The sequence below is a fragment of the Taudactylus pleione genome, unplaced genomic scaffold, assembly GCF_031769625.1.
Source record: "Taudactylus pleione unplaced genomic scaffold, aTauple2 ptg000467l, whole genome shotgun sequence".
NCBI lineage: Eukaryota > Metazoa > Chordata > Amphibia > Anura > Myobatrachidae > Taudactylus > Taudactylus pleione.
In genome coordinates this window covers 1596410-1618029 of record NW_028284869.1, presented here as the reverse complement: position 1 = coordinate 1618029, position 21620 = coordinate 1596410, and the positions used below count along the sequence as shown (strand labels likewise).

The window sequence follows — 21620 nt, the reverse complement described above, 5'->3', positions numbered from 1 at the left end:
GTGCCCCCAGGCTGGTCCCTTATGCAGTGCCCCCAGGCTGGTCCCTTTTGCAGTGCCCCCAGGCTTAAATAGTGCCCCTTAGACAGTGACCCCAGACTGGTCCCAGCCCCAGCCCAGGACTTGTCTTAACTTGCTCGCCGCTTGCACTCCCACTCCCGCTGCCTCGCTCTGACTGGATCTAACTAGATCCAGCAGGCGCACGGGGCAGGCTTCTCACGTCACGGGTGACGTCATGACGTCACCCGCACACTGCATCACTGGGAACGTTTGCCTCTGAAGCGATCCGAGGCTTCTTTAGTCTCCGGTCACTTCAGAGGCCAGCGTTCCACAGCAGGAGTTGGCGGGGGAAAGTGCCGGGTGATGCGCCCGCAGAAAACAGCCTGGGGAGAACACTGAATAAGGAGGAGGAGGAGGATTATACTAATAATGATAAAAAAACTGATGATGATGATGATAACAATAATAATAATAATACATGTGAAACCTTTAGGACCAGTAATCTTTTTTGTTTTTCCACTTCTACAGTAATGAATGCATCAATAATATATGTATTTACCCTTTCACATACTCAGGTATCACAGCCAGTAGTCGTTTGGTAAAGATACTGTGGTGGAATTATGTGTAAGAGTATGTGACAGTGTATGTCAGTGTGTAAGAGTATGTGACAGTGTATGTCAGTGTGGGATTATGTGTGACAGTGTATGTCAGTGTGTAAGAGTGTGTGACAGTGTATGTCAGTGTGTGACAGTGTGTGACAGTGTATGTCAGTGTGTAAGAGTGTATGTCAGTGTGTAAGAGTATGTGACAATGTATGTCAGTGCGTGACAGTGTGTGACAGTGTATGTCAGTGTGTGACAGTGTGTGACAGTGTATGTCAGTGTGTGACAGTGTATGTCAGTGTGTGACAGTGTGTGACAGTGTATGTCAGTGTGTGACAGTGTATGTCAGTGTGTAAGAGTATGTGACAGTGTATGTCAGTGTGTAAGAGTATGTGACAGTGTATGACCGAGTGTTATATATCCAGGGTGTGACAGAGTATGTGATCTTGTGTGACAATAAATGACAGGGTGTGAGAGTGTATGTCAGTGTGTGAGAGTGTATGACAATATATGATGGTGTGACAGTGTATATCAGTGTGTGACAATATATGACAGGGTGTGACAGTGTACTGTATGTCAGTGTGTAATAGAGAATGAAAGTGTGCGTGACAGTGTATGTCAGTGTGTAAGAGTATGTGACAGTGTATGTCAGTGTGTGACAGTGTATGACCGAGTGTTATATATCCAGGGTGTGACAGAGTATGACAATATATGACAGAGTGTGAGAGTGTATGACAATATATGATGGTGTGACAGTGTATATCAGTGTGTGACAATATATGACATGGTGTGACAGTGTACTGTATGTCAGTGTGTAATAGAGAATGAAAGTGTGTGACAATATATGAAAGGGTGTGACAGTGTATGTCAGTGTGTGACAGTGTGTGACAATATGGCAGGGTGTGACAGTGTGTGACAGTGTGTGACAATATGGCAGGGTGTGACAGTGTATGTCAGTGTGTGACAGTGTGTGACTGTGTGGCAGTGTGTGACAATATGGCAGGGTGGGACAGTGTATGTCAGTGTGTGAGAGTGTGTGACAGTGTGTGACAATATGTCAGTGTGTGAGAGTGTGTGACAATATGGCAGGGTGTGACAGTGTATGTCAGTGTGTGACAGTGTGTGACAATATGGCAGGGTGGGACAGTGTATGTCAGTGTGTGATGGTGTGTAGCCCTCTGTGTGACAATGTGTGACAATGTGTGGCAATGTGTGGCTTTGTGTGACAGTGTGTGACAGTATGTGACAATATGTGACACTGTGGGTCTGTGTTGCAGGTGGGAGGGAAGATGGATGAGAACCGCTTTGTGGCTGTGACGAGCTCCAACGCAGCCAAAATCCACAACATGTACCCACGAAAAGGACGCATTATTCCGGGGGCCGATGCAGACGTGGTGGTCTGGGACCCAGAAGCCACAAGGTAACCAAAGGCATAAAGTGCTGTGTCCTTACTGTCTGTCATACAGAGAGCTGTGTCCTTACTGTCTGTCACACAGAGAGCTGTGTCCTTACTGTCTGTCACACAGAGAGCTGTCCTTACTGTCTGTCACACAGAGAGCTGTCCTTACTGTCTGTCATACAGAGAGCTGTGTCCTTACTGTCTGTCACACAGAGCGCTGTCCTTACTGTCTGTCATACAGAGAGCTGTCCTTACTGTCTGTCACACAGAGAGCTGTCCTTACTGTCTGTCATACAGAGAGCTGTGTCCTTACTGTCTGTCACACAGAGAGATGTCCTTACTGTCTGTCACACAGAGAGCTGTCCTTACTGTCTGTCATACAGAGAGCTGTGTTCTTACTGTCTGTCACACAGAGAGCTGTCCTTGCTGTCTGTCACACAGAGAGCTGTCCTTACTGTCTGTCACACAGAGAGCTGTCCTTACTGTCTATCACACAGAGAGCTGTCCTTACTTTCTGTCATACAGAGAGCTGTCCTTACTGTCTGTCATACAGAGAGCTGTCCTTACTGTCTGTCACAAAGAGAGCTGTGTCCTTACGGTCTGTCACACAGAGAGCTGTCCTTACTGTCTGTCACACAGTGAGCTGTGTCCTTACTGTCTGTCATACAGAGCGCTGTCCTTACTGTCTGTCATACAGAGAGCTGTCCTTACTGTCTGTCACACAGAGAGCTGTCCTTACTGTCTGTCACACAGAGAGCTGTCCTTACTGTCTGTCACACAGAGCGCTGTCCTTACTGTCTATCATACAGAGCGCTGTCCTTACTGTCTGTCATACAGAGAGCTGTCCTTACTGTCTGTCACACAGAGAGCAGTCCTTACTGTCTGTCACACAGAGCGCTGTCCTTACTGTCTATCATACAGAGCGCTGTCCTTACTGTCTGTCACACAGAGAGCTGTCCTTACTGTCTGTCATACAGAGAGCTGTCCTTACTGTCTGTCACACAGAGAGCTGTGTCCTTTCTGTCTGTCATACAGGGAGCTGTCCTTACTGTCTGTCATACAGAGCGCTGTCCTTACTGTCTGTCATACAGAGCGCTGTCCTTACTGTCTGTCATACAGATAGCTGTCCTTACTGTCTGTCATGCAGAGAGCTGTCCTTACTGTCTGTCATACAGAGAGCTGTGTCCTTACTGTCTGTCACACAGAGAGCTGTCCTTACTGTCTGTCATACAGAGAGCTGTCCATACTGTCTGTCAGACAGAGAGCTGTCCTTACTGTCTGTCACACAGAGAGCTGTACTTACTGTCTGTCATACAGAGAGCTGTCCTTACTGTCTGTCATACAGAGAGCTGTGTCCTTACTGTCTGTCATACAGAGAGCTGTCCTTACTATCTGTCATACAGAGAGCTGTGTCCTTACTGTCTGTCACACAGAGAGCTGTCCTTACTGTCTGTCATACAGAGAGCTGTCCATACTGTCTGTCAGACAGAGAGCTGTCCTTACTGTCTGTCACACAGAGAGCTGTACTTACTGTCTGTCACACAGAGAGCTGTCCTTACTATCTGTCATACAGAGAGCTGTGTCCTTACTGTCTGTCATACAGAGAGCTGTCCTTACTATCTGTCACACAGAGAGCTGTCCTTACTGTCTGTCACACAGAGAGCTGTCCTTACTGTCTGTCATACAGAGAGCTGTGTCCTTACTGTCTGTCATACAGAGAGCTGTGTCCTTACTGTCTGTCACACAGAGAGCTGTCCTTACTGTCTGTCATACAGAGAGCTGTCCTTACTATCTGTCACACAGAGAGCTGTCCTTACTGTCTGTCACACAGAGAGCTGTCCTTACTGTCTGTCATACAGAGAGCTGTGTCCTTACTATCTGTCATACAGAGAGCTGTGTCCTTACTGTCTGTCACACAGAGAGCTGTCCTTACTGTCTGTCATACAGAGAGCTGTCCTTACTGTCTATCACACAGAGAGCTGTCCTTACTGTCTGTCACACAGAGAGCTGTCCTTACTGTCTGTCACACAGAGAGCTGTCCTTACTGTCTGTCACACAGAGAGCAGTCCTTACTGTCTGTCACACAGAGAGCAGTCCTTACTGTCTGTCACACAGAGAGCTGTCCTTACTGTCTGTCATACAGAGAGCTGTCCTTACTGTCTGTCACACAGAGAGCTGTCCTTACTGTCTGTCACACAGAGAGCTGTCCTTACTGTCTGTCACACAGAGAGCTGTCCTTACTGTCTGTCATACAGAGAGCTGAGTTCTTACTGTCTGTCATACAGAGAGCTGTCCTTACTGTCTGTCATACAGAGAGCTGTGTTCTTACTGTCTGTCACACAGAGAGCTGTCCTTACTGTCTGTCACACAGAGAGCTGTCCTTACTGTCTGTCACACAGAGCGCTGTCCTTACTGTCTATCATACAGAGCGCTGTCCTTACTGTCTGTCATACAGAGAGCTGTCCTTACTGTCTGTCACAAAGAGAGCTGTCCTTACTGTCTGTCATACAGAGAGCTGTCCTTACTGTCTGTCATACAGAGAGCTGTCCTTACTGTCTGTCACACAGAGAGCTGTGTCCTTACTGTCTGTCACAAAGAGAGCTGTCCTTACTGTCTGTCATACAGAGAGCTGTCCTTACTGTCTGTCATACAGAGAGCTGTCCTTACTGTCTGTCACACAGAGAGCTGTGTCCTTACTGTCTGTCATACAGAGCGCTGTCCTTACTGTCTGTCATACATGTCTGTCACACAGAGAGCTGTCCTTACTGTCTATCATACAGAGCGCTGTCCTTACTGTCTGTCATACAGATAGCTGTCCTTACTGTCTGTCACACAGAGAGCTGTCCTTACTGTCTGTCACACAGAGAGCTGTGTCCTTACTGTCTGTCATACAGAGAGCTGTCCTTACTGTCTGTCATACAGAGAGCTGTCCTTACTGTCTGTCATACATGTCTGTCACACAGAGAGCTGTCCTTACTGTCTGTCACACAGAGAGCTGTCCTTACTGTCTGTCACACAGAGAGCTGTGTCCTTACTGTCTGTCACACAGAGAGCTGTCCTTACTGTCTGTCACACAGAGAGCTGTCCTTACTGTCTATCATACAGAGCGCTGTCCTTACTGTCTGTCACACAGAGAGCTGTGTCCTTACTGTCTGTCATACAGAGAGCTGTCCTTACTGTCCGTCATACAGAGAGCTGTCCTTACTGTCTGTCACACAGAGAGCTGTCCTTACTGTCTGTCACACAGAGAGCTGTGTCCTTACTGTCTGTCACACAGAGAGCTGTCCTTACTGTCTGTCACACAGAGAGCTGTCCTTACTGTCTATCATACAGAGCGCTGTCCTTACTGTCTGTCATACAGAGAGCTGTGTCCTTACTTTCTGTCATACAGAGAGCTGTCCTTACTGTCCGTCATACAGAGAGCTGTCCTTACTGTCTGTCATACAGAGAGCTGTGTCCTTACTGTCTGTCATACAGAGCGCTGTCCTTACTGTCTATCACACAGAGAGCTGTCCTTACTGTCTGTCATACAGAGAGATGTCCTTACTGTCTGTCACACAGAGAGCTGTCCTTACTGTCTGTCACACAGAGAGCTGTGTCCTTACTGTCTGTCATACAGAGCGCTGTCCTTACTGTCTGTCATACATGTCTGTCACACAGAGAGCTGTCCTTACTGTCTATCATACAGAGCGCTGTCCTTACTGTCTGTCATACAGATAGCTGTCCTTACTGTCTGTCACACAGAGAGCTGTCCTTACTGTCTGTCACACAGAGAGCTGTGTCCTTACTGTCTGTCATACAGAGAGCTGTCCTTACTGTCTGTCATACAGAGAGCTGTCCTTACTGTCTGTCATACATGTCTGTCACACAGAGAGCTGTCCTTACTGTCTGTCACACAGAGAGCTGTCCTTACTGTCTGTCACACAGAGAGCTGTGTCCTTACTGTCTGTCACACAGAGAGCTGTCCTTACTGTCTGTCACACAGAGAGCTGTCCTTACTGTCTATCATACAGAGCGCTGTCCTTACTGTCTGTCACACAGAGAGCTGTGTCCTTACTGTCTGTCATACAGAGAGCTGTCCTTACTGTCCGTCATACAGAGAGCTGTCCTTACTGTCTGTCACACAGAGAGCTGTCCTTACTGTCTGTCACACAGAGAGCTGTGTCCTTACTGTCTGTCACACAGAGAGCTGTCCTTACTGTCTGTCACACAGAGAGCTGTCCTTACTGTCTATCATACAGAGCGCTGTCCTTACTGTCTGTCATACAGAGAGCTGTGTCCTTACTTTCTGTCATACAGAGAGCTGTCCTTACTGTCCGTCATACAGAGAGCTGTCCTTACTGTCTGTCATACAGAGAGCTGTGTCCTTACTGTCTGTCATACAGAGCGCTGTCCTTACTGTCTGTCACACAGAGAGCTGTGTCCTTACTGTCTGTCATACAGAGAGCTGTGTCCTTACTGTCTGTCACACAGAGAGCTGTCCTTACTGTCTGTCACACAGAGAGCTGTCCTTACTGTCTGTCATACAGAGAGCTGTCCTTACTGTCTGTCACACAGAGAGCTGTCCTTACTGTCTGTCACACAGAGAGCTGTCCTTACTGTCTGTCACACAGAGAGCTGTGTCCTTACTGTCTGTCACACAGAGAGCTGTCCTTACTGTCTGTCATACAGAGAGCTGTCCATACTGTCTGTCATACAGAGAGCTGTCCTTACTGTCTGTCATACAGAGAGCTGTCCTTACTGTCTGTCACACAGAGAGCTGTGTCCTTACTGTCTGTCATACAGAGAGCTGTGTCTTTACTGTCTGTCACACAGAGAGCTGTCCTTACTGTCTGTCACACAGAGAGCTGTCCTTACTGTCTGTCACACAGAGAGCTGTCCTTACTGTCTGTCATACAGAGAGCTGTCCTTACTGTCTGTCATACAGAGAGCTGTCCTTACTGTCTGTCACACAGAGAGCTGTCCTTACTGTCTGTCATGCAGAGAGCTGTGTCTTTACTGTCTGTCACACAGAGAGCTGTCCTTACTGTCTGTCACACAGAGAGCTGTCCTTACTGTCTGTCATACAGAGAGCTGTCCTTACTGTCTGTCATACAGAGAGCTGTGTCTTTACTGTCTGTCACACAGAGAGCTGTCCTTACTGTCTGTCACACAGAGAGCTGTCCTTACTGTCTGTCACACAGAGAGCTGTCCTTACTGTCTGTCACACAGAGAGCTGTCCTTACTGTCTGTCATACAGAGAGCTGTCCATACTGTCTGTCATACAGAGAGCTGTCCTTACTGTCTGTCATGCAGAGAGCTGTGTCCTTACTGTCTGTCATACAGAGAGCTGTGTCCTTACTGTCTATCACACAGAGAGCTGTCCTTACTGTCTGTCATACAGAGAGCTGTCCTTACTGTCTGTCACACAGAGAGCTGTCCTTACTGTCTGTCATACAGAGAGCTGTCCTTACTGTCTGTCATACAGAGAGCTGTCCTTACTGTCTGTCATGCAGAGCGCTGTGTCCTTACTGTCTGTCATGCAGAGAGCTGTCCTTACTGTCTGTCACACAGAGAGCTGTCCTTACTGTCTGTCACACAGAGAGCTGTCCTTACTGTCTATCACACAGAGAGCTGTCCTTACTGTCTGTCATACAGAGCGCTGTCCTTACTGTCTATCACACAGAGAGCTGTCCTTACTGTCTGTCATACAGAGAGATGTCCTTACTGTCTGTCATACAGAGAGCTGTCCTTACTGTCTGTCACACAGAGAGCTGTGTCCTTACTGTCTATCACACAGAGAGCTGTCCTTACTGTCTATCACACAGAGAGCTGTCCTTACTGTCTGTCATACAGAGAGATGTCCTTACTGTCTGTCATACAGAGAGCTGTCCTTACTGTCTGTCACACAGAGAGCTGTCCTTACTGTCTGTCACACAGTGAGCTGTGTCCTTACTGTCTGTCACACAGAGCACTGTCCTTACTGTCTGTCATACAGAGCGCTGTGTCCTTACTGTCTGTCATACAGAGAGCTGTGTCCTTGCTGTCTGTCACACAGAGAGCTGTGTCCATACTGCCTGTCACACAGAGAGCTGTGTCCTTACTGTCTGTCACACAGAGAGCTGTCCTTACTGTCTGTCATACAGAGCGCTGTGTCCTTACTGTCTGTCATACAGAGAGCTGTGTCCTTGCTGTCTGTCACACAGAGAGCTGTCCTTGCTGTCTGTCACACAGAGAGCTGTCCTTACTGTCTATCACACAGAGAGCTGTCCTTACTGTCTGTCATACAGAGAGCTGAGTTCTTACTGTCTGTCACACAGAGAGCTGTCCTTACTGTCTGTCATACAGAGAGCTGTGTCCTTACTGTCTGTCATACAGAGAGCTGTGTCCTTACTGTCTGTCACACAGAGCGCTGTCCTTACTGTCTATCACACAGAGAGCTGTCCTTACTGTCTGTCACACAGAGCGCTGTCCTTACTGTCTGTCACACAGAGAGCTGTCCTTACTGTCTGTCACACAGAGAGCTGTCCTTACTGTCTGTCATACAGAGAGCTGTGTTCTTACTGTCTGTCACACAGAGAGCTGTCCTTACTGTCTGTCATGCAGAGAGCTGTCCTTACTGTCTGTCACACAGAGAGCTGTGTCCTTACTGTCTGTCACACAGAGAGCTGTCCTTACTGTCTGTCACACAGAGAGCTGTGTCCTTACTGTCTGTCACACAGAGAGCTGTCCTTACTGTCTGTCACACAGAGAGCTGTCCTTACTGTCTGTCACACAGAGAGCTGTGTCCTTACTGTCTGTCACACAGAGAGCTGTGTCCTTACTGTCTGTCACACAGAGAGCTGTCCTTACTGTCTGTCACACAGAGAGCTGTCCTTACTGTCTGTCACCCAGAGAGCTGTCCTTCCTGTCTGTCACAGAGAGAGCTGTCCTTCCTGTCTGTCACACAGAGAGCTGTCCTTACTGTCTGTCACACAGAGAGCTGTCCTTACTGTCTGTCACACAGAGAGCTGTCCTTACTGTCTGTCACACAGAGAGCTGTCCTTCCTGTCTGTCACACAGAGAGCTGTCCTTCCTGTCTGTCACACAGAGAGCTGTGTCCTTACTGTCTGTCACACAGAGAGCTGTCCTTACTGTCTGTCATACAGAGAGCTGTCCATACTGTCTGTCACACAGAGAGCTGTCCTTACTGTCTGTCACACAAAGAGCTGTCCTTACTGTCTGTCACACAGAGAGCTGTCCTTCCTGTCTGTCACACAGAGAGCTGTCCTTACTGTCTGTCACACAGAGAGCTGTGTCCTTACTGTCTGTCACACAGAGAGCTGTGTCCTTACTGTCTGTCACACAGAGAGCTGTCCTTACTGTCTGTCATACAGAGAGCTGTCCATACTGTCTGTCATACAGAGAGCTGTCCTTACTGTCTGTCACACATAGAGCTGTCCTTACTGTCTGTCATACAGAGAGCTGTCCTTACTGTCTGTCATACAGAGAGCTGTCCTTACTGTCTATCACACAGAGAGCTGTCCTTACTGTCTGTCACACAGAGAGCTGTCCTTACTGTCTGTCATACAGAGAGCTGTCCTTACTGTCTGTCATACAGAGAGCTGTCCTTACTGTCTGTCATACAGAGAGCTGTCCTTACTGTCTGTCTTACAGAGAGCTGTCCTTACTGTCTATCACACAGAGAGCTGTCCTTACTGTCTGTCACACAGAGAGCTGTGTCCTTACTGTCTGTCATACAGAGAGCTGTGTCCTTACTGTCTGTCACACAGAGAGCTGTGTCCTTACTGTCTGTCACACAGAGAGCTGTGTCCTTACTGTCTGTCACACAGAGAGCTGTGTCCTTACTGTCTATCACACAGAGAGCTGTCCTTACTGTCTATCACACAGAGAGCTGTCCTTACTGTCTGTCATACAGAGAGCTGTGTCCTTACTGTCTGTCACACAGAGAGCTGTGTCCTTACTGTCTGTCACACAGAGAGCTGTGTTCTTACTGTCTGTCACACAGAGCGCTGTGTTCTTACTGTCTGTCACACAGAGAGCTGTGTCCTTACTGTCTGTCACACAGAGAGCTGTGTTCTTACTGTCTGTCACACAGAGCGCTGTGTCCTTACTGTCTGTCATACAGAGAGCTGTGTCCTTACTGTCTGTCATACAGAGAGCTGTCCTTACTGTCTGTCACACAGAGAGCTGTCCTTACTGTCTGTCACACAGAGAGCTGTGTCCTTACTGTCTGTCACACAGAGAGCTGTCCTTACTGTCTGTCACACAGAGAGCTGTCCTTACTGTCTGTCACACAGAGAGCTGTCCTTACTGTCTGTCACACAGAGAGCTGTCTTTACTGTCTGTCACACAGAGAGCTGTCCTTACTTTCTGTCACACAGAGAGCTGTGTCCTTACTGTCTGTCACACAGAGAGCTGTGTCATTACTGTCTGTCACACAGAGAGCTGTCCTTACTGTCTGTCACACAGAGAGCTGTCCTTACTGTCTGTCATACAGAGAGCTGTCCTTACTGTATGTCTCACAGAGAGCTGTCCTTACTGTCTGTCACACAGAAAGCTGTCCTTACTGTCTATCACACAGAAAGCTGTCCTTACTGTCTGTCACACAGAGAGCTGTCCTTACTGTCTGTCACACAGAGAGCTGTCCTTACTGTCTGTCACACAGAGAGCTGTCCTTAGTGTCTGTCACACAGAGAGCTGTCCTTACAGTCTGTCACACAGAGAGCTGTCCTTACTGTCTGTCACACAGAGAGCTGTCTCCTTACTGTCTGTCACACAGAGAGCTGTCCTTACTGTCTGTCACACAGAGAGCTGTCCTTACTGTCTGTCACACAGAGAGCTGTCCTTACTGTCTGTCACACGGAGAGCTGTCCTTACTGTCTGTCACACGGAGAGCTGTCCTTCCTGTCTGTCACACGGAGAGCTGTCCTTACTGTCTGTCACACGGAGAGCTGTCCTTACTGTCTGTCACACGGAGAGCTGTCCTTCCTGTCTGTCACACGGAGAGCTGTCCTTCCTGTCTGTCACACGGAGAGCTTTCCTTACTGTCTGTCATACGGAGAGCTGTCCTTACTGTCTGTCATACGGAGAGCTGTCCTTACTGTCTGTCACACGGAGAGCTGTCCTTACTGTCTGACACACAGAGAGCTGTCCTTACTGTCTGTCACACAGAGAGCTGTGTCCTTACTGTCTGTCACACAGAGAGCTGTCCTTACTGTCTGTCACACAGAGAGCTGTGTCCTTACTGTCTGTCACACAGAGAGCTGTCCTTACTGTCTGTCACACAGAGAGCTGTCCTTACTGTCTGTCCTTACTGTCTGTCACACAGAGCGCTGTCCTTACTGTCTGTCATACAGAGAGCTGTCCTTAGTGTCTGTCATTCAGAGAGCTGTGTCCTTACTGTCTGTCACACAGAGAGCTGTCCTTACTGTCTGTCATACAGAGAGCTGTCCTTACTGTCTGTCATACAGAGAGCTGTGTTCTTACTGTCTGTCACACAGAGAGCTGTCCTTACTGTCTGTCATGCAGAGAGCTGTCCTTACTGTCTGTCACACAGAGAGCTGTGTCCTTACTGTCTGTCACACAGAGAGCTGTCCTTACTGTCTGTCACACAGAGAGCTGTGTCCTTACTGTCTATCACACAGAGAGCTGTCCTTACTGTCTGTCACACAGAGAGCTGTGTCCTTACTGTCTGTCATACAGAGAGCTGTGTCCTTACTGTCTGTCACACAGAGAGCTGTCCTTACTGTCTGTCACACAGAGAGCTGTCCTTACTGTCTGTCACACAGAGAGCTGTGTCCTTACTGTCTGTCACACAGAGAGCTGTGTCCTTACTGTCTGTCACACAGAGAGCTGTCCTTACTGTCTGTCACACAGAGAGCTGTCCTTACTGTCTGTCACCCAGAGAGCTGTCCTTCCTGTCTGTCACAGAGAGAGCTGTCCTTCCTGTCTGTCACACAGAGAGCTGTCCTTACTGTCTGTCACACAGAGAGCTGTCCTTACTGTCTGTCACACAGAGAGCTGTCCTTACTGTCTGTCACACAGAGAGCTGTCCTTCCTGTCTGTCACACAGAGAGCTGTCCTTCCTGTCTGTCACACAGAGAGCTGTGTCCTTACTGTCTGTCACACAGAGAGCTGTCCTTACTGTCTGTCATACAGAGAGCTGTCCATACTGTCTGTCACACAGAGAGCTGTCCTTACTGTCTGTCACACAGAGAGCTGTGTCCTTACTGTCTGTCACACAGAGAGCTGTGTCCTTACTGTCTGTCACACAGAGAGCTGTCCTTACTGTCTGTCATACAGAGAGCTGTCCATACTGTCTGTCATACAGAGAGCTGTCCTTACTGTCTGTCACACATAGAGCTGTCCTTACTGTCTGTCATACAGAGAGCTGTCCTTACTGTCTGTCATACAGACAGCTGTGTCCTTACTGTCTTTCATACAGAGAGCTGTCCTTACTGTCTATCACACAGAGAGCTGTCCTTACTGTCTGTCACACAGAGAGCTGTCCTTACTGTCTGTCATACAGAGAGCTGTCCTTACTGTCTGTCATACAGAGAGCTGTCCTTACTGTCTGTCATACAGAGAGCTGTCCTTACTGTCTGTCTTACAGAGAGCTGTCCTTACTGTCTATCACACAGAGAGCTGTCCTTACTGTCTGTCACACAGAGAGCTGTGTCCTTACTGTCTGTCATACAGAGAGCTGTGTCCTTACTGTCTGTCACACAGAGAGCTGTGTCCTTACTGTCTGTCACACAGAGAGCTGTGTCCTTACTGTCTGTCACACAGAGAGCTGTGTCCTTACTGTCTATCACACAGAGAGCTGTCCTTACTGTCTATCACACAGAGAGCTGTCCTTACTGTCTGTCACACAGAGAGCTGTGTCCTTACTGTCTGTCACACAGAGAGCTGTGTTCTTACTGTCTGTCACACAGAGCGCTGTGTTCTTACTGTCTGTCACACAGAGAGCTGTGTCCTTACTGTCTGTCACACAGAGAGCTGTGTTCTTACTGTCTGTCACACAGAGCGCTGTGTTCTTACTGTCTGTCACACAGAGAGCTGTGTCCTTACTGTCTGTCACACAGAGAGCTGTGTTCTTACTGTCTGTCACACAGAGCGCTGTGTCCTTACTGTCTGTCATACAGAGAGCTGTGTCCTTACTGTCTGTCATACAGAGAGCTGTCCTTACTGTCTGTCACACAGAGAGCTGTCCTTACTGTCTGTCACACAGAGAGCTGTGTTCTTACTGTCTGTCACACAGAGAGCTGTCCTTACTGTCTGTCACACAGAGAGCTGTCCTTACTGTCTGTCACACAGAGAGCTGTCCTTACTGTCTGTCACACAGAGAGCTGTCCTTACTGTCTATCACACAGAGAGCTGTCCTTACTGTCTGTCACACAGAGAGCTGTCCTTCCTGTCTGTCACACAGAGAGCTGTCCTTCCTGTCTGTCACACAGAGAGCTGTGTCCTTACTGTCTGTCACACAGAGAGCTGTCCTTACTGTCTGTCATACAGAGAGCTGTCCATACTGTCTGTCACACAGAGAGCTGTCCTTACTGTCTGTCACACAGAGAGCTGTGTCCTTACTGTCTGTCACACAGAGAGCTGTGTCCTTACTGTCTGTCACACAGAGAGCTGTCCTTACTGTCTGTCATACAGAGAGCTGTCCATACTGTCTGTCATACAGAGAGCTGTCCTTACTGTCTGTCACACATAGAGCTGTCCTTACTGTCTGTCATACAGAGAGCTGTCCTTACTGTCTGTCATACAGACAGCTGTGTCCTTACTGTCTTTCATACAGAGAGCTGTCCTTACTGTCTATCACACAGAGAGCTGTCCTTACTGTCTGTCACACAGAGAGCTGTCCTTACTGTCTGTCATACAGAGAGCTGTCCTTACTGTCTGTCATACAGAGAGCTGTCCTTACTGTCTGTCATACAGAGAGCTGTCCTTACTGTCTGTCTTACAGAGAGCTGTCCTTACTGTCTATCACACAGAGAGCTGTCCTTACTGTCTGTCACACAGAGAGCTGTGTCCTTACTGTCTGTCATACAGAGAGCTGTGTCCTTACTGTCTGTCACACAGAGAGCTGTGTCCTTACTGTCTGTCACACAGAGAGCTGTGTCCTTACTGTCTGTCACACAGAGAGCTGTGTCCTTACTGTCTATCACACAGAGAGCTGTCCTTACTGTCTATCACACAGAGAGCTGTCCTTACTGTCTGTCATACAGAGAGCTGTGTCCTTACTGTCTGTCACACAGAGAGCTGTGTTCTTACTGTCTGTCACACAGAGCGCTGTGTTCTTACTGTCTGTCACACAGAGAGCTGTGTCCTTCCTGTCTGTCACACAGAGAGCTGTGTTCTTACTGTCTGTCACACAGAGCGCTGTGTTCTTACTGTCTGTCACACAGAGAGCTGTGTCCTTACTGTCTGTCACACAGAGAGCTGTGTTCTTACTGTCTGTCACACAGAGCGCTGTGTCCTTACTGTCTGTCATACAGAGAGCTGTGTCCTTACTGTCTGTCATACAGAGAGCTGTCCTTACTGTCTGTCACACAGAGAGCTGTGTTCTTACTGTCTGTCACACAGAGAGCTGTCCTTACTGTCTGTCACACAGAGAGCTGTCCTTACTGTCTGTCACACAGAGAGCTGTCCTTACTGTCTGTCACACAGAGAGCTGTCTTTACTGTCTGTCACACAGAGAGCTGTCCTTACTGTCTGTCACACAGAGAGCTGTGTCCTTACTGTCTGTCACACAGAGAGCTGTGTCATTACTGTCTGTCACACAGAGAGCTGTCCTTACTGTCTGTCACACAGAGAGCTGTCCTTACTGTCTGTCATACAGAGAGCTGTCCTTACTGTATGTCTCACAGAGAGCTGTCCTTACTGTCTGTCACACAGAAAGCTGTCCTTACTGTCTATCACACAGAAAGCTGTCCTTACTGTCTGTCACACAGAGAGCTGTCCTTACTGTCTGTCACACAGAGAGCTGTCCTTAGTGTCTGTCACACAGAGAGCTGTCCTTACAGTCTGTCACACAGAGAGCTGTCCTTACTGTCTGTCACACAGAGAGCTGTCTCCTTACTGTCTGTCACACAGAGAGCTGTCCTTACTGTCTGTCACACAGAGAGCTGTCCTTACTGTCTGTCACACAGAGAGCTGTCCTTACTGTCTGTCACATGGAGAGCTGTCCTTACTGTCTGTCACACGGAGAGCTGTCCTTCCTGTCTGTCACACGGAGAGCTGTCCTTACTGTCTGTCACACGGAGAGCTGTCCTTACTGTCTGTCACACGGAGAGCTGTCCTTCCTGTCTGTCACACGGAGAGCTGTCCTTCCTGTCTGTCACACGGAGAGCTTTCCTTACTGTCTGTCATACGGAGAGCTGTCCTTACTGTCTGTCATACGGAGAGCTGTCCTTACTGTCTGTCACACGGAGAGCTGTCCTTACTGTCTGTCACACAGAGAGCTGTCCTTACTGTCTGTCACACAGAGAGCTGTGTCCTTACTGTCTGTCACACAGAGAGCTGTCCTTACTGTCTGTCACACAGAGAGCTGTGTCCTTACTGTCTGTCACACAGAGAGCTGTCCTTACTGTCTGTCACACAGAGAGCTGTCCTTACTGTCTGTCCTTACTGTCTGTCACAAAGAGCGCTGTCCTTACTGTCTGTCATACAGAGAGCTGTCCTTAGTGTCTGTCATTCAGAGAGCTGTGTCCTTACTGTCTGTCACACAGAGAGCTGTCCTTACTGTCTGTCATACAGAGAGCTGTCCTTACTGTCTGTCATACAGAGAGCTGTCCTTACTGTCTGTCACACAGAGAGCTGTCCTTACTGTCTGTCATACAGAGAGCTGTGTCCTTACTGTCTGTCATACAGAGAGCTGTGTCCTTACTGTCTGTCACACAGAGAGCTGTCCTTACTGTCTGTCACACAGAGAGCTGTCCTTACTGTCTGTCATACAGAGAGCTGTGTCCTTACTGTCTGTCACACAGAGAGCTGTCCTTACTGTCTGTCATACAGAAAACTGTCCTTACTGTCTATCACACAGAGAGCTGTCCTGACTGTCTGTCATACAGAGAGTTGTCCTTACTGTCTGTCACACAGAGAGCTGTCCTTACTGTCTGTCATACAGAGAGCTGTCCTTACTGTCTGTCACACAGAGAGCTGTGTCCTTTCTGTCTGTCACACAGAGAGCTGTCCTTACTGTCTGTCACACAGAGAGCTGTCCTTACTGTCTGTCACACAGAGAGCTGTCCTTACTGTCTGTCACACAGAGAACTGTCCTTACTGTCTGTCATACAGAGCGCTGTCCTTACTGTCTGTCACACAGAGAGCTGTCCTTACTGTCTGTCACACAGAGAACTGTCCTTACTGTCTGTCATACAGAGCGCTGTCCTTACTGTCTGTCACACAGAGAGCTGTCCTTACTGTCTGTCACACAGAGAGCTGTCCTTACTGTCTGTCACACAGAGAGCTGTCCTTACTGTCTGTCACACAGAGAGCTGTCCTTCCTGTCTGTCACACAGAGAGCTGTCCTTACTGTCTGTCACACAGAGAGCTGTCCTTACTGTCTATCACACAGAGCGCTGTCCTTACTGTCTGTCATACAGAGCGCTGTCCTTACTGTCTATCACACAGAGAGCTGTCCTTACTGTCTGTCATACAGAGAGATGTCCTTACTGTCTGTCATACAGAGAGCTGTCCTTACTGTCTGTCACACAGAGAGCTGTGTCCTTACTGTCTGTCACACAGAGAGCTGTCCTTACTGTCTATCACACAGAGAGCTGTCCTTACTGTCTGTCATACAGAGAGATGTCCTTACTGTCTGTCATACAGAGAGCTGTCCTTACTGTCTGTCACACAGAGAGCTGTGTCCTTACTGTCTGTCAAACAGAGAGCTGTGTCCATACTGTCTGTCACACAGAGAGCTGTGTCCTTACTGTCTGTCACACAGAGAGCTGTCCTTACTGTCTGTCATACAGAGCGCTGTGTCCTTACTGTCTGTCATACAGAGAGCTGTGTCCTTGCTGTCTGTCACACAGAGAGCTGTCCTTGCTGTCTGTCACACAGAGAGCTGTCCTTACTGTCTATCAAACAGAGAGCTGTCCTTACTGTCTATCACACAGAGAGCTGTCCTTACTGTCTGTCATACAGAGAGCTGTGTCCTTACTGTCTGTCATACAGAGAGCTGAGTTCTTACTGTCTGTCACACAGAGAGCTGTCCTTACTGTCTGTCATACAGAGAGCTGTGTCCTTACTTTCTGTCACACAGAGAGCTGTCCTTACTGTCTGTCACACAGAGATCTGTCCTTACTGTCTGTCACACAAAGAGCTGTCCTTACTGTCTGTCATACAGAGCGCTGTCCTTACTGTCTGTCACACAGAGAGCTGTCCTTACTGTCTGTCACACAGAGAGCTGTCCTTACTGTCTGTCATACAGAGAGCTGTGTCCTTACTGTCTGTCATACAGAGCGCTGTCCTTACTGTCTATCACACAGAGAGCTGTCCTTACTGTCTGTCACACAGAGCGCTGTCCTTACTGTCTGTCACACAGAGAGCTGTCCTTACTGTCTGTCACACAGAGAGCTGTCCTTACTGTCTGTCATACAGAGAGCTGTCCTTACTGTCTGTCATACAGAGAGCTGTGTTCTTACTGTCTGTCACACAGAGAGCTGTGTCCTTACTGTCTGTCACACAGAGCGCTGTCCTTACTGTCTGTCACACAGAGAGCTGTCCTTACTGTCTGTCACACAGAGAGCTGTCCTTACTGTCTGTCATGCAGAGAGCTGTCCTTACTGTCTGTCACACAGAGAGCTGTGTCCTTACTGTCTGTCACACAGAGAGCTGTCCTTACTGTCTGTCACACAGAGAGCTGTGTCCTTACTGTCTGTCACACAGAGAGCTGTCCTTACTGTCTGTCACACAGAGAGCTGTCCTTACTGTCTGTCACACAGAGAGCTGTGTCCTTACTGTCTGTCACACAGAGAGCTGTGTCCTTACTGTCTGTCACACAGAGAGCTGTCCTTACTGTCTGTCACACAGAGAGCTGTCCTTACTGTCTGTCACACAGAGAGCTGTCCTTCCTGTCTGTCACACAGAGAGCTGTCCTTCCTGTCTGTCACACAGAGAGCTGTCCTTACTGTCTGTCACACAGAGAGCTGTCCTTACTGTCTGTCACACAGAGAGCTGTCCTTACTGTCTGTCACACAGAGAGCTGTCCTTCCTGTCTGTCACACAGAGAGCTGTCCTTCCTGTCTGTCACACAGAGAGCTGTCCTCCTGTCTGTCACACAGAGAGCTGTGTCCTTACTGTCTGTCACACAGAGAGCTGTCCTTACTGTCTGTCACACAGAGAGCTGTCCATACTGTCTGTCACACAGAGAGCTGTCCTCCTGTCTGTCACACAGAGAGCTGTGTCCTTACTGTCTGTCACACAGAGAGCTGTCCTTACTGTCTGTCACACAGAGAGCTGTCCATACTGTCTGTCACACAGAGAGCTGTCCTTACTGTCTGTCACACAGAGAGCTGTGTCCTTACTGTCTGTCATACAGAGAGCTGTCCATACTGTCTGTCATACAGAGAGCTGTCCTTACTGTCTGTCACACATAGAGCTGTCCTTACTGTCTGTCATACAGAGAGCTGTCCTTACTGTCTGTCATACAGAGAGCTGTCCTTACTGTCTGTCACACAGAGAGCTGTCCTTACTGTCTGTCACACAGAGAACTGTCCTTACTGTCTGTCATACAGAGCGCTGTCCTTACTGTCTGTCACACAGAGAGCTGTCCTTACTGTCTGTCACACAGAGAACTGTCCTTACTGTCTGTCATACAGAGCGCTGTCCTTACTGTCTGTCACACAGAGAGCTGTCCTTACTGTCTGTCACACAGAGAGCTGTCCTTACTGTCTGTCACACAGAGAGCTGTCCTTACTGTCTGTCATACAGAGAGCTGTCCTTACTGTCTGTCATACAGAGAGCTGTCCTTACTGTCTGTCATACAGAGAGCTGTCCTTACTGTCTGTCATACAGAGAGCTGTCCTTACTGTCTGTCTTACAGAGAGCTGTGTCCTTACTGTCTGTCATACAGAGAGCTGTCCTTACTGTCTGTCACACAGAGAGCTGTGTCCTTACTGTCTGTCATACAGAGAGCTGTGTCCTTACTGTCTGTCATACAGAGAGCTGTGTCCTTACTGTCTGTCACACAGAGAGCTGTCCTTACTGTCTGTCACACAGAGAGCTGTCCTTACAGTCTGTCACACAGAGAGCTGTCCTTACTGTCTGTCACACAGAGAGCTGTCTCCTTACTGTCTGTCACACAGAGAGCTGTCCTTACTGTCTGTCACACAGAGAGCTGTCCTTACTGTCTGTCACACAGAGAGCTGTCCTTACTGTCTGTCACACAGAGAGCTGTCCTTCCTGTCTGTCACACGGAGAGCTGTCCTTCCTGTCTGTCACACGGAGAGCTGTCCTTACTGTCTGTCACACGGAGAGCTGTCCTTACTGTCTGTCACACGGAGAGCTGTCCTTACTGTCTGTCACACGGAGAGCTGTCCTTCCTGTCTGTCACACGGAGAGCTTTCCTTACTGTCTGTCATACGGAGAGCTGTCCTTACTGTCTGTCATACGGAGAGCTGTCCTTACTGTCTGTCACACAGAGAGCTGTCCTTACTGTCTGGCACACAGAGAGCTGTCCTTACTGTCTGTCACACAGAGAGCTGTCCTTACTGTCTGTCACACAGAGAGCTGTGTCCTTACTGTCTGTCACACAGAGAGCTGTCCTTACTGTCTGTCACACAGAGAGCTGTGTCCTTACTGTCTGTCACACAGAGAGCTGTCCTTACTGTCTGTCATACAGAGAGCTGTCCTTACTGTCTGTCACACAGAGAGCTGTCCTTACTGTCTGTCCTTACTGTCTGTCACACAGAGCGCTGTCCTTACTGTCTGTCATACAGAGAGCTGTCCTTACTGTCTGTCATACAGAGAGCTGTGTCCTTACTGTCTGTCATACAGAGCGCTGTCCTTACTGTCTGTCATACAGAGAGCTGTCCTTACTGTCTGTCTTACAGAGAGCTGTGTCCTTACTGTCTGTCATACAGAGAGCTGTCCTTCCTGTCTGTCACACAGAGAGCTGTCCTTACTGTCTGTCATACAGAGAGCTGTGTCCTTACTGTCTGTCATACAGAGAGCTGTGTCCTTACTGTCTGTCATACAGAGCGCTGTCCTTACTGTCTGTCATACAGAGCGCTGTCCTTACTGTCTGTCATACAGAGAGCTGTCCTTACTGTCTGTCACACAGAGAGCTGTGTCCTTACTGTCTGTCATACAGAGAGCTGTGTCCTTACTGTCTGTCACACAGAGAGCTGTCCTTACTGTCTGTCACACAGAGAGCTGTCCTTACAGTCTGTCACACAGAGAGCTGTCCTTACTGTCTGTCACACAGAGAGCTGTCTCCTTACTGTCTGTCACACAGAGAGCTGTCCTTACTGTCTGTCACACAGAGAGCTGTCCTTACTGTCTGTCACACAGAGAGCTGTCCTTACTGTCTGTCACACAGAGAGCTGTCCTTCCTGTCTGTCACACGGAGAGCTGTCCTTCCTGTCTGTCACACGGAGAGCTGTCCTTACTGTCTGTCACACGGAGAGCTGTCCTTACTGTCTGTCACACGGAGAGCTGTCCTTACTGTCTGTCACACGGAGAGCTGTCCTTCCTGTCTGTCACACGGAGAGCTTTCCTTACTGTCTGTCATACGGAGAGCTGTCCTTACTGTCTGTCATACGGAGAGCTGTCCTTACTGTCTGTCACACAGAGAGCTGTCCTTACTGTCTGGCACACAGAGAGCTGTCCTTACTGTCTGTCACACAGAGAGCTGTCCTTACTGTCTGTCACACAGAGAGCTGTGTCCTTACTGTCTGTCACACAGAGAGCTGTCCTTACTGTCTGTCACACAGAGAGCTGTGTCCTTACTGTCTGTCACACAGAGAGCTGTCCTTACTGTCTGTCATACAGAGAGCTGTCCTTACTGTCTGTCACACAGAGAGCTGTCCTTACTGTCTGTCCTTACTGTCTGTCACACAGAGCGCTGTCCTTACTGTCTGTCATACAGAGAGCTGTCCTTACTGTCTGTCATACAGAGAGCTGTGTCCTTACTGTCTGTCATACAGAGCGCTGTCCTTACTGTCTGTCATACAGAGAGCTGTCCTTACTGTCTGTCTTACAGAGAGCTGTGTCCTTACTGTCTGTCATACAGAGAGCTGTCCTTCCTGTCTGTCACACAGAGAGCTGTCCTTACTGTCTGTCATACAGAGAGCTGTGTCCTTACTGTCTGTCATACAGAGAGCTGTGTCCTTACTGTCTGTCATACAGAGCGCTGTCCTTACTGTCTGTCATACAGAGCGCTGTCCTTACTGTCTGTCATACAGAGAGCTGTCCTTACTGTCTGTCACACAGAGAGCTGTGTCCTTACTGTCTGTCATACAGAGAGCTGTGTCCTTACTGTCTGTCACACAGAGAGCTGTCCTTACTGTCTGTCACACAGAGCGCTGTGTCCTTACTGTCTGTCACACAGAGAGCTGTCCTTACTGTCTGTCACACAGAGAGCTGTGTCCTTACTGTCTGTCACACAGAGAGCTGTCCTTACTGTCTGT

General features: G+C 48.7%; 1 protein-coding gene across 1 annotated transcript in view; it reads left to right on the top strand.

Annotated features, from left to right (window-relative positions):
* Positions 1-21620, top strand: part of DPYSL5 (dihydropyrimidinase like 5) — a 180999-nt gene that overhangs the window by 136367 nt on the left and 23012 nt on the right. Inside the window, exon 10 of the mRNA XM_088448835.1 lies at positions 1877-2019. Coding sequence (XP_088304961.1) covers positions 1877-2019 — 143 coding nt within the window. The remainder of the gene's footprint in view (positions 1-1876; positions 2020-21620) is intronic.